Source organism: Columba livia, chromosome 1, assembly GCF_036013475.1.
Source record: "Columba livia isolate bColLiv1 breed racing homer chromosome 1, bColLiv1.pat.W.v2, whole genome shotgun sequence".
In the NCBI taxonomy this organism is placed as follows: Eukaryota; Metazoa; Chordata; class Aves; order Columbiformes; family Columbidae; genus Columba; species Columba livia.
Window position 1 is genome coordinate 13265706 of NC_088602.1, and position 14400 is coordinate 13280105.

The 14400-nt window shown below is 40.3% G+C and overlaps 1 protein-coding gene across 3 annotated transcripts; it reads right to left on the reverse strand.

The window, feature by feature from the left end:
• Positions 1-434: 434 nt before the first annotated feature.
• Positions 435-14168, reverse strand: FAM76B (family with sequence similarity 76 member B). Of its 3 annotated transcripts, none has more exons than XM_065043254.1 (10): positions 13834-14168; positions 13637-13701; positions 13271-13325; positions 11674-11829; positions 10544-10740; positions 7825-7872; positions 7555-7635; positions 6747-6876; positions 3633-3734; positions 435-2990 (listed from the first exon to the last, which is right to left on the reverse strand). In XM_065043254.1, exons 1-10 carry the CDS (start codon positions 13936-13938, stop codon positions 2901-2903), a joined length of 1029 nt encoding a protein of 342 aa, XP_064899326.1. In that variant the 5' UTR covers positions 13939-14168; the 3' UTR covers positions 435-2900. The 3 variants fall into 3 exon arrangements, with proteins under 3 accessions (XP_064899326.1, XP_064899255.1, XP_064899399.1); XM_065043183.1 differs by having other exon boundaries at positions 6747-6879; positions 13834-14167; XM_065043327.1 differs by lacking the exon at positions 7555-7635 and having other exon boundaries at positions 6747-6879.
• Between the last annotated feature and the right edge of the window lie 232 nt (positions 14169-14400).

The window sequence follows — 14400 nt, forward strand, 5'->3', positions numbered from 1 at the left end:
ATCTTGGAATCACCTATAACTTGTACACGATGCGTGCAAAGGAAGAACAACCTTATGGTTAACAAAACAAGACCGAAATTCAGTTACTTTTAAACACGAGTGCTGATGTTAATGAAAATATAAAAAGCCTGTTGAAGGCTTTACTAAGCTAGAATGGTAAAACCTTAAGGTTTTTTTCTTCTTTTCTAGAAGAAAATATTTCTATGTATTATAATCCTACTGTAGAAACCCATAATACTTAGAGATAAATTAATCTGAAGCTCCAATTTGTTACAATTTGTAGACAGCCCAAGGCGTCTAATCCTCCCAGAAATCTAAGTACTAAATACAAATATTAAATTCTGCCTTTTTTTTGGCCACAGACTTCCAGCGAGTGACATAGCGTAAAGCTTGAACGTGAAATATGAATTTATGAATGATTTTAAAAGGACAGATTCGTGTTTTGAGAAGATTTTATTGTGAAACATTGGATTTAGAAAAGGTACAAAATGTCAACGGTCGGATGTGTGCCAGTACAGTATTTCAACAGTCTATACATGTGGACAGCTGAACAGCTTCGCTGCAGAACGTGTATTTAGACACACTATCTAAAAAGGGGGTGCAAAATTTACAGGCTTAAAATACATAAATAACTTGAGCCAAAATGGCCATTACTGGTCAATGCTAATCAATCAACATCTGAAACAGCCTAAAAAGCACAATACAGTACAACAATCTCCTTGCAGACCCACGTTTAAAGAACATCAGTTTATTACGACAGTAACCTACAGCTCCAGGACACTCCTTTCAGGACGGGGATTCGGTTGGCTAGTTTACAACTTTAAAAAATTCATGACAAAAATGAGATTATGGAAGAAAACCCACAGGTATTTAATTAGAACTAAATGCTGGAAAGCCCCTAAAAATTGATTGGGATTTATAAAGTCAATCATTTCTAATCTAGAACTTCATTTTTTTCCTTTAAAATGTCCTTACTGCATCTTGATCAGGTATCACTAAGTGAGCTTTATTCAAGCATTTCAGTTTGCTATGCATTTCTGTGTTTTAAAATCAATTTCAGCACACATGGGTTGCCATTCAAATGGAAAAAAAATACAAAAATACTGACCTTGAATTAATGAAAGTCATAAATTTGTATATTAAAAAAAATAATAACATCTCCAAAGGATAGCAGCATTCTGTACCCCATTTTAACAAGTTTAAAGAGGATAATTTATAAACATACAAAGTTGATTTTAGGGTATAGAAATACATGAAATACGACAGCTTTTTTCTTTCCAATTATTCAGTTGTCTGTCACTGCTGGAACTCGTCTGAACTACTGAAAAACTGTTCATAGTTCAGTACATGGGTGGACAACCAAGAAGCTTTAGATTTTTGTTCTTTAATTGAAAGGTGTGTAGCTCATGCTACACAATTAACATTACTGAAATACAAGCAGTTACCCTGTTACCAATCAGCACCCAGAGCTGAACTAATGTTTATTTATGTAAATGCACTTTGCTTTATGCCGATCCGTAACTCACCTTCCTGAACAGAGACCTCGGGCTAGAGTAAATAGAAATTTCTGAATATGATTGAAGTCCATTAGGAGCAGAGCTAAAAAACTGATGTAATTTACAATCAAAATCTACCCAAAACATTAAAACAACCCACCAAGCCAACCAAAACAACCCACTCTTTGACATCCACTCCCTTAATTAATATCAAGACCATTAGTTTTGGCAACTCTCTTCTCATTGTGTATCTTTACTGGGGGATGAGAATCTCGCAATTAATTCAGAAGAATCACCATAAGTTACAACGAAGTACATTAAATCAGACAATGGGGATTTGTTTTTTTCAACTTTGAGTGTATAACACTAATTAAGGATGTAACATTGGGAATACAATGTCTGCTATGGAACTCAAATCAGCGCCGTGCCAAATGGGAAAAACACATAAACGAACCACTGAACTCCAGTGTGGCAAAACACATTCAGTTTTTTGTTCGGGAAGTGTTTGGCACGAGCAGCACTAACAAAATTCTACACCTCACAGACACAAGCTACAAGGTTATCTAAAGCCAATACTCACTGTCCATCAATTAGCTCTTAATGCTGCTTCAAGCACCGCACCAGCCACTTTGATCTTTGTTTCAGATTCCTCTGTACACACATTTATATTTACATAAAACATTTATTAAACATGATTTTAAAACATAAAAACCTTATGTACAAAATACCAACATTCCTATAAATAAACAGTTGGAGAAAGGCACTTGCAAGAAAAATCTACAGTAAATCTTACAAAAACCACACTGCCTCTGTTACTGTACAATAGATAATCTTTCAGTAAATCCCTATCACAAGAATGTAAAACACTAATTACTTGTTATAACTAAGAATATAACCGTTACAGTTGTATTTACACATACATATATGCCTTTTTTTTTTAGTTTCACTTGAGAGCACCATGATTTCCATTCTAAATTCATATTTTGATACAAAGTAAAAGAACAGTTGCCAGAAACCAGTGTTTGGTGTCACTGCAGAGTCATAAACTTTTGGCTGCCATCAGTGTAGTTTAAAAGACTTGGTTGATGTAAAAAGTACGCCTGGTTTGTTATTGCATGTTGTCCTTTTAGAGAGAGCACTGCTATGTTCTCTATGCAATTGTTTAATACTATTGCTGGCAAAAAGTTTCCAATATCAAAAAAATAAAAACATTCTTCAAGCCAGTTGAAGGATTTCATCTGAACAGTAACTAAAAAAAGCTGCATATTAATTATAAAAACGTGTAGGAAACATGCCAACTAATCTGGTGTGCAAAAATATTTTCTCCCCTACATAGGATTTTAAGGGCTTCACAGAGTTACTCAAATTTACATTGAGTAGCAAACCCCACGAATAACCAGTTCCTCAAGGAGACGTTAGTATACTCCCACTTTTATCGAACTTTTTACCCTTTGACAACGCTGCAACCTGTTTGAGCAGTTCTCTGTTTTTAGCCTGCAAAACAAGATAAAAAGAGCTTTATGAATTAACGTCTTAGATAGCACTAATTTCCCACCACATTTAAGAAACAAGTCTCAAAATGTACATGCTGAGAACATCCAAAGAAGTCAATGATCGCTTTTCAAAGATCTGTATGTGCTTTTTGATATGCATATTCCACCTTCAACAGAAAAGGTAACCACATTTCCTGTATTGCAAAAGTATCTGAGGTATCGCACTGAGTATCTGTTCCATCTGTGATTCAGATGGCAACTAATTCAGGTTTTCTTCTCGATAATGCAGGTATGTGCTTTAATAAGAAACATTTAACTGTCCAACGTGTTGCGCTGATCCATTAATCAGATCAATAGCACACTGACAACTGATTAAATATCCGAGAACAGACACAAAAAATAACAAAACCTTTGAGAAAGTGTGTGAGGTAAACCTCTATTTATTAAAGTTAGAAAGCAATTCTTACAGTAAGACTAATTTATATGGAGCTTGTCTGACCGCAGAACTGCCGTACAATGCATCCAAATTTAAATGTGGTAATGATAATTCAATAACTTGGTCTATGTCATTGCTGGGACTGAACAGACTGAATACACAATTCCAGCTGGAGGATTTCTCAAGTACTGATGTGCAGTTACTCACCTGCAACTGTTCCACAGTTTCCTTGTGAGCTTTCTCCATACTGTTCATCTTTGTCCTCAAGTTAGACTCCTGGTACTGGAAGTCTGCCTTCAGTTCTGTCAACTGAAAACCCAAATTGTGTGAACATTCCTTGGACTGCTACAGAAACCTCTTCTAACCAATCTGTGAAATCTTCACAGAAGCCTCGGGAAACACTGTATTTATTTCCTATTGCAGTATTGACAGCTCAGCACTTAAGAAGTAGCTTGAAAATTAAGTATGTCTATTTCATATGAAGAAAACAAGTATACTTGTATAACCATATTGCTTGCTCAGGATTTGATATAAAGAAGGTTAATCTTCAAAAAAAAAAAAATCAAATACAAGACTAATGTTTTATAATCTTAGCTGCTCTTTCAGCTGTGTGATACTCATCACAATCTTCAGTTATGTCTCTTCGATTACAAGGTACCGTAACACGTGAAAAATCATCCCTACAAAGACAACAGAAATTATTTGTGTCCTTTTATGCTACAACTTGTCCTAAACAGAAGCCTACATTCCAAAGTTTCACTGCTTCTCAATCCACAACAACAGTGAATTGAAATGTGTTATAAGAAATGTATAATTAAAAACTACTTTAGTTCTGAGTGTGTGGTGCAGTCTGGCTGTCACTGGCTTCCTCCTGAGGCCAGCAGAGATACAGATGACATACACTAAACCAGCTGTTTCTAAATTGTGATATGTGCTCCTATGTAAGCAGCTGAATGCCTCTTCTGGAAGCACGTGCAACTGGGTGAACTACTATCAGTTTGTTGTATTGGGAACCACTTCTTTTAAAAGTTTAGTTCCACCAAGCATCCCAGATTCACCTGACTGTTTTGAACCTCTCTGGTCAATTTGGATTTATCAGGAAGCGAAGCCTCTTTGCTGGCAGAGAAGCCCGCTATAGCAAACCAGAGCACATGGTCCTGAAATGACTACCTGGACTGTTATTGGCAACCTTAGTACGTGCCAAGTCACAAGTTGTGACACAAGGTATTCAAAAGAACTGTCAAACGGTCCTAAATAAAGCACAGGTATCTTGATACAAGGATATATACCTCCTTGTACACAGACTGCTCAAGGTATTTACTTATGGTGTTGTAAATTCCAGGGGATCTGGTACAAAACCACATACCACAAACGAAATATCAAAGAAACCAGTGACAGTATTGCATCATAGTGAAGTATAGAGCTAGATGAGCAAACACACCGTGCGAACATCCAGCAAATTGTGGTTCCTTCCTAACGATCAAGTGTCAGGGCCTCACAGCAATGTCTCAGTGTCTCACTAACATTTTGTCCATACTGTCCAAAGCCAGTACTGCACACAGCAAGCACTGGTGACATGGCTGAGATCCTGACTCGTAACAAAAAAGGATGAATAAGGATTGTCTGTAAACTGGTGTACGGAGCTGCTTTTGTTGCTATACATTATACATTTCAGAGGTTTTTCCTTTGGAGTGCTCCAAACTGCTCCAATGCTCTCCCTACGCCAATCCCGGGACAAGATCTTAACAGGGATCTCCCACAGGTCTGGCTCACACTTTTATCCCAGGACATGTCTTTACATTTGCTATCTCACCAAAAAAATCTGCAGTGGATTCATTTGTAAACTTTCCAGCTATGCAAACATTGTACAATGTGTTCAGCTTTTCTCCACCCCGCAGCAGCTGAAGAAGGTGACATTCTGAAAGTAATTCATGCCTGAAGGAGTCTTTAGGTTCAAAGAACTTTGAGGTCAAATAAACAGCTTTAGCAGTGGGGATATTAAAATTGCTAGATGATTTTCCTAAAGAAATGGCACAAAACAAGTTACTGCAGTGGTCACGCAGAAGTAGGTGACATTTCCTTACCTAACCCTTTTGTTAGCTTTGCCCAGTCAATCAAATATAAAAAGAGATAAATGACTTTCTTACTGACTCATGATCTTCTACTGGCTTTATATGGCAGAGATCTGGGCCTTAATGTCTGTCCTTGGAAGAAAATACCTACAGAGAATCCATGACAGACTGTTCAGCTCTTTCACATTGAACGCTCGAAGGCTTCAAATAGCAAGTATTCCAACACTAGGTATACTATATCACTGACATAAAAAAAAGGTTTAAATATCCTTTACACAAAACATTTAAGTAGAAATGAAGATATTGAACTGTGATTTAAAAGTGGAAGCATTTTCCTGTCACAATCAATGAGCCTTTCTTAATAATCAATATTTTGACAGGCCACCACGCATCTATAGTCAAAATTTTACTTGAAAATGCATTGAATTTGTTTTTAATACAATTCCATAACCTACTCAATCCTAGACACTCTAGAGCCATCGTTACACACACAGTCTTAAAAGCACCTCGCTAATCAGATGGCAGAGAAATAAGCTCTAATAAAGGCAAAGTATATATCTGTAGTTATTCCTCTTTCCTTGTCAGTCATTAGGTTGGTTGAAGGGTGAATCTCTTACATGAGTTTCACTGCAGCCATTTGGGCCTATTTCGCTTCACTTTGGTTGGCTGCCAGGCATCTAATCCAACTTTTCTTCTAGTCTCCGATAACTTGATAACCTACAGCACACATATGCCACCAATCAAAACACTTAATTTCCATACACTGTACATGTAAATTTGGACACCGACTCCTTAATTACAGCTACAGTTGCTTTAGTTTAAACAAAAACTATGCTAAACTGGGAACGGTTAACTACTCTTAATCCTCCTCTTATCTTCTGTGCCCATCAGCCTGCGTAGGTCCACAGTACAGTTGCCATGACTCAGTTTAGAATATGTAGAACATACAAACCACTGCCTGGCATTTTATATATCACCTGTGGCACGCAGCCTGAGTAACAGTGAAGTGGCTGGCTAGCTTCTAGATGGTTGAATTAAGGGAAAATTAGTTCCTCTTTGAGTTAGAGCCGAAATACATTAATGATACAAAAGTTGCAAACTTTTCCTTTAAATGGTAACATTTGATTAGTTGCTATATAAAAAAAATTGTATCTGATTTCTGGTTTATCTCGCCATTTTGACATTGTTAGGAGTCTACAAAATAGAAAACAAAATGATAAAGTTCTTATTAAGCAGGTGCAACTTTTACCTTTTTATCTTTTTCTAAAATAGTCTGATCTCTTTGCTGCAGAAGACGTTTAAGTGACATTACTTCTTCTTTCAGCTGACTTATGAGGACAAAGTTGTCAGTTCCTCCACTGTCTGCTTGATTTATAGAGCTACTAAAAATGAAAAAACAATAGTTAGTTACAGCATCAACAGAAAAAAAAACAGTATGCTTTTTTAAATTTCAAATTGGATAATTAATAATTCCACAAACATCCTTAAGGACTAATGCAAAAAAAGTATGTACCTGACAGAAATGGATGCAACTGGCAAATTACCTTACTAATGGCACACATTACATACACCTGCAGAAATATAATTAAGTATTAGCTTGGAGGGGGACAAACACCTTTTGACTGAAGCAGCCACTTTTACTTTTATTCCAACTGTTTGGCCAGAGGCAGAATAAAGATTAAGTCTCACACACGAAGGTCCAAAAGACCTCTTTAGATACCTGGTCAACTTAAAGCAGCAGGTTCAACCCTGCATCTAATCAACGAAAACACCAATGCTAGGGAACACTGTTTCATTGATAACTGTTGCCTCGTACATAAGTTTTATTTAATTTTGCCCCAAACAGCTTACAAGCAGGAAAACAGTGCCAGTTTTCTGCTAATAAAGTCATTTAGTTGACTGACAGCACTCAGATGCCACCCAATAACCTGTCTGGCTGGACAACAGTTTCACTTCCCTCATTCTTCAGACCTCCCCCGATAAAAAGAAAAGCAACGGCCCACAAATCAGTGCTCTATTTGGTTGAAACGGCTCAGCTTTAAAAAATATGACTTTACCTATCTCCATTTGATGGCTTGGATTCCAGTTTGGGTTTTTTCTTTGGAATTTCATTCTGAATAGCTGCAGAGGATTTATGGCTGAAATCAAACAAAATGTAAACCTAAAGCCTCATACTATATAACTCTCTAATATACCATTTGGTACACGTACAATAACTAACTCATGCTCTAGCTCCTAGAGACTAGCCAGAAATGCAACAAAAAAGTCCTTTAAATGAAAAGTGCAAGATAAATGAGAAAGAAATGAATAAATAACATTACATTTACCTCTGTTTCCATAGTCCCTGATCTTGTTCTGGACTCAGACTGCAGATTCTGAAATACATGAGATGTATTTGGTAACTGACCAAACACGCCATTATTTCTAAGTTTATGTAAGTTATATCTGTACTTGAGAAAAATCCACCCTTTTTTTAATAAAAATACAACCAATTACGAACTTCCAGTTGGACAATCATATTACCCATCATATTCATCATCACTTTTTATTATGTCAAGATGCTATAAAAATATTTATTAGCTCAATCTTTACACTATTGTAAAACAAGGGGTAAACTTCCAAACTGACAGTTACAACTTCTTTCGGTATCTCCCAATGTTTGTGCACATTATATTGCTAATCTTGCACTCAGCAAGCTGGTCTGAAAGAGCATTCCTGGGATTCCCATGCAGCAATACGAACATTGCCTAAAGTGGTACTTTTGTGATGGAATAAGCACAAAGCCAAGTTTTGGATCCCTGAAAATAACCGCTTTTCAGGTCTATAGATTTGTTTTCAGTTTCTTCAAAAGCAATTTTAATAACACCATTGATATAGGAATAGTAAAATGTAGAAGACTGTGCCAAATGAAATAGTTCAATGAACCTGGATTTCTAGCTCACTGTCTCTACTGTGTCATCTTAACACCCCCTGACATGGACAGGGAAAAATAGTTGTATTTACTGGACCAGAAGCAATGGACCCATGGCAGCCTGTAGGAAAAAGGCACCAAACTGGGAACACTATGATCTGTATAGAAATACGCTTACTTTTATAACTCTTGAGTATATCAGGAGCTCTAGTTGTGGTAAAGAGCTAACTTTTTTTTAATTTAATCCTCACTATATCTCTGCCACATGCATTAAGTAAGATTTAGCTTGTTTTAACTTGATTTCAGCAGAGAGTTGAGAGAGCAGGAACAGTAAAATGACTCCAAGCATGACAAGAATAATTTTCTTCTTCAAATTCCTAAAAAATACCCAAACTTTTCTTTTAAGTGAAAGTATGTATGGAGTATTCTCCTCATTCTCAATATCATTCCAGCTTATTTTATTTCTGTGTTTAAGTCACACTTAGGCAAGTTTCAGTCAAAATTGAAAATCATTAGCACTGGAACAGGGAAGCTTAGAATGAAAGTGTTTGTGTGTCTGGGGTCAGGGTCATTACCATTGCAGAACTACATAATTCAGAAATAAAAATAACGTAAGTAGTTCTAAAGTTACACTGCCATAACCTTACCAATGCAAATATCTATAATGACTACTATTATGCTAGCATAAAAAAAAAAATGAATCCCAGGATTTATAACTAACTAAACTAGTATATACATGAAAGTTGCTATACTGCTTACCCCATGGCCAGAGATGGCACACTGAGAAAAGCTGCAGAAGATGGGACAAAACTGTGAAATGTTATCAGACTGCCACTATCTGAACTGACAGTGTGACCTTCCTGTGTCTGTATGACAGTCACTCACAAACTGCCTATTGAAGCAGGATTTGGGTACAAAAACTAGCAGAGAGATACAAACTGGACCTAGACTGAGGTACTCCTACACTGTTGGTTGTGCTTCTCCATGTAGAGAGCAGTGTAGGGGAAAGGGACCTGGGGGTCCTGGTGGACAGCAGGATGACCATGAGCCAGCACTGTGCCCTTGTGGCCAGGAAGGCCAATGGCATCCTGGGGTGTATTAGAAGGGGGGTGGTCAGTAGGTCAGAGAGGTTCTCCTCCCCCTCTACTCTGTCCTGGTGAGACCACATCTGGAATATTGTGTCCAGTTCTGGGCCCCTCAGTTCCAGCAGGACAGGGAACTGCTGGAGAGAGTCCAGCGAAAGGGCAACGAAGATGATTAAGGGAGTGGAGCATCTCCCTTATGAGGAAAGGCTGAGGGAGCTGGGGCTCTTTAGCTTGGAGAAGAGGAGACTGAGGGGTGACCTCATTAATGTTTATAAATATATAAAGGGTGAGTGCCATGAGGATGGAGCCAGGCTCTTCTCGGTGACAACCAATGATAGGACATGGGGCAATGAATACAAACTGCAACACGGGAGGTTCCACTTAAATTTGAGAAGAAACTTCTCAGTGAGGGTGACAGACACTGGACCAGGCTGCCCAGGGAGGTTGTGGAGTCTCCTTCTCTGGAGACATTCAAAACACTCCTGGGCACCTTCCTGTGTAACCTCATCTGGGTGTTCCTGCTCTGGCAGGGGGATTGGACTGGATGATCTTCTGAGGTCACTTCCAATTCCTAACATTCTGTGATTTAGCTGCAAGTCTGTGCACATAAACACATCAGGACGAAGTAAGTCAGGGTGAGATGAAGTAGCTAAATGAAGTAGCTGTTCTGTGCTCACTGCTAATACACACCTTTTAGCCCATGGTAAATGCATGTAAAATAGCAGTTATTGCTTAGAAAGCCAAAGTCGAGTTTATCCCTAAGTAACTTGCTCTGTAGCCATTCTGTGGGCTTCTCCTCTAGACTTGCTACTAATTTTAACACAGACTTTTTTGATGATCATCAAGAATTTCTACTTTTTGCTGACCTCCCTTCATCCAAACTGTGAGCATACAAGGTTTTTGACAGACCATGGAAGAACAACATTCTGCTGCTGGTTTTGATGCTGTATTTTAAATGGTGTTTCTTATTTCCTTTGATTTGATCTCAGTACTAACAAACACAGAAGAGGAAGAGGTACCAACGGCTACTTTGATTTTTGACATACTTACTTATGATGACTGCTGCTGTGACGATGATGATGGTGGTGATGGTGGTGGTGTTTTGAATGATGCTGGTCTTTCTCGGTAAGAGATGATGATGAGGAGTTAGAGTGTGAAGATCCTAGGCTCTTCCGCTGTTCTTTTGTCTTCTGTAGCACTCTCTTGTAGGACAGTGTGCAGAGCCAACATAACAACTTTCCATCAACCTTTTGGGAAACAATTCACAGCAAGGTTTTTTTTTCCAAGTATACTTGCACTAGAAAGATGTACTTCAATGTTTGAAAGAAAAATCAGTTTCACTTCATCTGTTAACTTTAGGAAAAATCCAGACATCTCTTCAGTATGAAACAGCACTACCATATCTCCAATGCATGCATGTTATCTTTCAGTAGTGAGTCGTATTTCATTCTTTTTGTCATTTAAAGTGAAGCTAGAATTCAGTCTTAACAACCATTGGACTCGCTCTATATCATAGAAGTGACAATCGCTTTTTAAAGGGACAAACCATTTTTAGTTTAGACACCATGTACTCTCTCTCAACCCATCATATTCCAGGCAGAATCAAGATGTCCAGCCAATGTGTTACTTGTACCAAGTAAATTCTTCTGTAAAAACAGCTTTATTCTTGTGTTCAGGCAAGAGGCTTTTGAGGCCATTTCCTCAGCACCTTCTGGAATGAGAAAGTGGCACTCACCAAAGCTATTTAAGAGGACAGAACACAAAGGGCTGCTCAGAGCAGCCTGCCTCTCTGGTGCAGTGCTTTAAGGCAGGCAAATCAGAAGAGCTAAAGTGACGGATTTGAGTTATGGACATATGAAAGATTCAATAGATGGGAAAATAAAATAAAATAAATTAAAAAAAATAAATCAAAGCACCAGGAACTGTTCAGCTGCTTAACCTTTGTTCCCCAGCTACAACTGTCAGCTTACACTTAAGCTTATTCTTAGAGTGATTTAAAGTAAGTTAGGTCAGTAGCTAACATAACAACTGTAAGTTGCAAAACTTAATTCAAATATCGTAAAGCACAGCAACTTTAATCTCAGTGAACATAAGATACATTCCAGTTAATCCTTCTCTTATGAAGGAGGAACACTGTCTGTGGTCAGCCTAAGCCGCCACAGCCGTGGAACAAAGCCTACCTTCCTTCTTCCCTCCTCTTTTCGATCAAAAGCGCACTGCTGTTTGCACTGCTCACATGTCTGAGGCGGGCCGTACTTCTTCTCCGAGTTGGTGCAACGCTGACATTTGGTGCCAATAAATGCTGCAATAATGTTACAGTACTGACAAGGCTTGGGCTGGAAAACAGAGAAGTTGAACTGAAGTTAATACGTGACAGTTTCTGTAATGAAGGAAGGTATTTCAAATCACATAATGATGCTTCTAAACTATAAGGGCTTCGGACAATATAAAGAACCTTTTTCCTACCATTTCTCTCTTCAGTACTAAACTTTTCCCCTAAAATGATGCTCCTTCAATGGTCAAAACCAGCCTGGATTTTCCAGGAAAACCCTGGTAGATATTCAACGAAAGAAACACACACAATGTGACACAAACGCCATAAGTGTCTGAAACACACCCTGATTTATTTTTTAAGATCACATTTTCGCTCTGTTTTATTACATTACTAAAGAAATTACTCAAAACCTTCAAAATAATAATGAAACAATTTTTTCGACTGAAAGGTTCTGAGAACATCCCTCTCCCTTGCACCGCTCAGGGATTTCATGAACCTACAACTCCAAGATTAGTATCCTGATCCCTGCAATTCTGCAGGAAACTTAAAAAAAACCCAACCAACTTCAGATACCATCAGGTCAGGTTAGTAACTTTTATATCATAAGCTCAACTAGAATAATCCCCTGCTGGAAATAAAACTGCTGTCTGTTTTCATAGCCTAGAAATGGCTAATTATCTCCAATGCAGTTCCTTTTTTTTTTAATGAACTATTGGTTCAAAAACATTCTCGGATCTTTCACTACACTTTGGTACTTTTCAGGCTTTTGAAACAATGTTTTTTGTTCAGTTTACACTTACACTCACAAAATGCCTGACTACACACACATACCTCCAATAAGCTGAACTTAATCTAATATGGTTTATGTCAAGATATGCACTGTTGTTTCACAACCAGATTATCTTGATACCTTCCATAAACTAGTACCTGCAGGGCGCTCAGACACAGAGTGTCTGTTAATATATTAAAAAATTAATTTTTCTAACAGAACTGAAGCTGAATTCAAGATGAGAAAATGGAAAGTAACATGCATACAAGTTAATACTCATAACATTTTTCTACTTAATAGCTTACCATGATTAACACGCACTTACATTTTTTAAGACTTACATAATGTAAAGTATGTGGTATTATTAGATTTTCACATTTATCACTCATTAAAGACACAGACAGCTAATGGTTTGCTGTCAAGCGTGTGTTTGAGAATACACAAAAAACTAGTTTACATGCATAAAGCAAAATTAAGTTGTTTTTACTATGAATAGATATAGCGCAGTTATTCGTAGCTCTTCAGCTATTTATAATCACAATGGATTTCGATTTGAAAAAAGAAACTGTCACCTATGAAGGGAATGAAGAGTTGTCCATAATTTTCATCACCTTTCTGAAAGGTAATGTTTGTTTGTTTTCTCAAAAACAAAACAAGAAGTTTAGCTGCATGAGAACTTTTTAAATTTAGAACGTGACCGAACTTCAATATTCAGAACCAAGAGCCTACTCACCGTTCCAAACTGCTTCACGTTTTGGGCACATTTCTTGCATATCGTATTGGTTTTGCTAAAGGAAAAAAAAAGGCACAACGTTGAATTCGGCGACAAACACACCCCTTGAAACGCTTCCCCGTGCGGTTACCGAACACACACGCACACGCAAACGCGCCGGGGGAGCAGGTGCGGGAACAAACGCTGCGGTGAGCAGGTGAGGGGACCAGCCTAAGGCTGTGCCGCGCTAGGCGACGCGCCGGGCTTGCCGGGCGGGTATTTTACTGCCGTTCTGGTCGCTTAGCGTCTCCCCGGGTGTGAATTTCGGCGCTACCGGCGCCGTGGCCCGCGGAGCGGCTGCTCCTCCCGCGGCGGATCCCCCCGTACCTCTCCTGCTGGAACTCGGAGCGGCAGTAGGTGCACTTCACGATGGGGTGGGCGATCCGGCACTCCTGGGGGGACAAGAGCCGCGTTACCGGACCCTCCGCCCGCCTCAGCCGCTGCCCCGCCGGGCCGGCACCGCCCGCTCCTCCCCGGGCTGCCCGAGCCCCAGCGGCCCGTCCCGCTGCGCGCCGCCCCCGCACCTTGCAGAGCTGCTGGCCCTGGGAGAGCTCCTCGAACGGGTAGCGCTGGTTGCACTTGGTGCAGGCATAAAGAGCCGGGGCGGCCGCCGTGGCCGCCGCCGCCATCCGCGCCGCGGCCGGCGGGGCGGACACGGGCGGGCCGAGGGAGGGGAAGAGGGAGGCGCCGGGGCGCGGGCCGGAGCGGCCGCCTGGGAGCCGCCCCGCTCCCGCTCCGCCGCCGCCGCGCCTGGGGAGCGCGCCCGCCGCCGCCCTAGGCCCCGTGCGCAGCCCGCGCCGCGTCCCCTTGTGTCGGTGTCGGCAGCGGCGTCACCCCGCGCCCCCCGCCCTTCCCTCCGCCCCGGGCTCGGGCTGCGGCGACAGCCAATCACCGCCTCGCGCCAAACCTGCCTTCAAAACTCGCCGCCCAATCGCCGCCCCCGCGGGCCCCGCCGCCGCCAATCCTGCCGGGGGCGCCCCGCTGTGCGCTGGGCGCTGATTGGGTGGCCTCACGGCAGCGGTGCTGAGTGGTCCGATCCGCGCGATTTCTGCTTTCCGATTGGTAGAAGTGCGGGGGCTCACTTTGACAAA

Excerpts from the sequence above, each read along its gene's own strand:
- FAM76B (XM_065043183.1), bottom strand. The coding sequence starts at position 13,938 with ATGGCGGCGGCGGCCACGGCGGCCGCCCCGGCTCTTTATGCCTGCACC. Across the intron at positions 6,880-7,554 it reads AAGCCATCAAATGGAGATAG|TAGCTCTATAAATCAAGCAG; the intron begins GTAAAGTCATAT and ends TTTCATTTTTAG. Across the intron at positions 3,735-6,746 it reads TTTTAGAAAAAGATAAAAAG|TTGACAGAACTGAAGGCAGA; the intron begins GTAAAAGTTGCA and ends TTGGGTTTTCAG.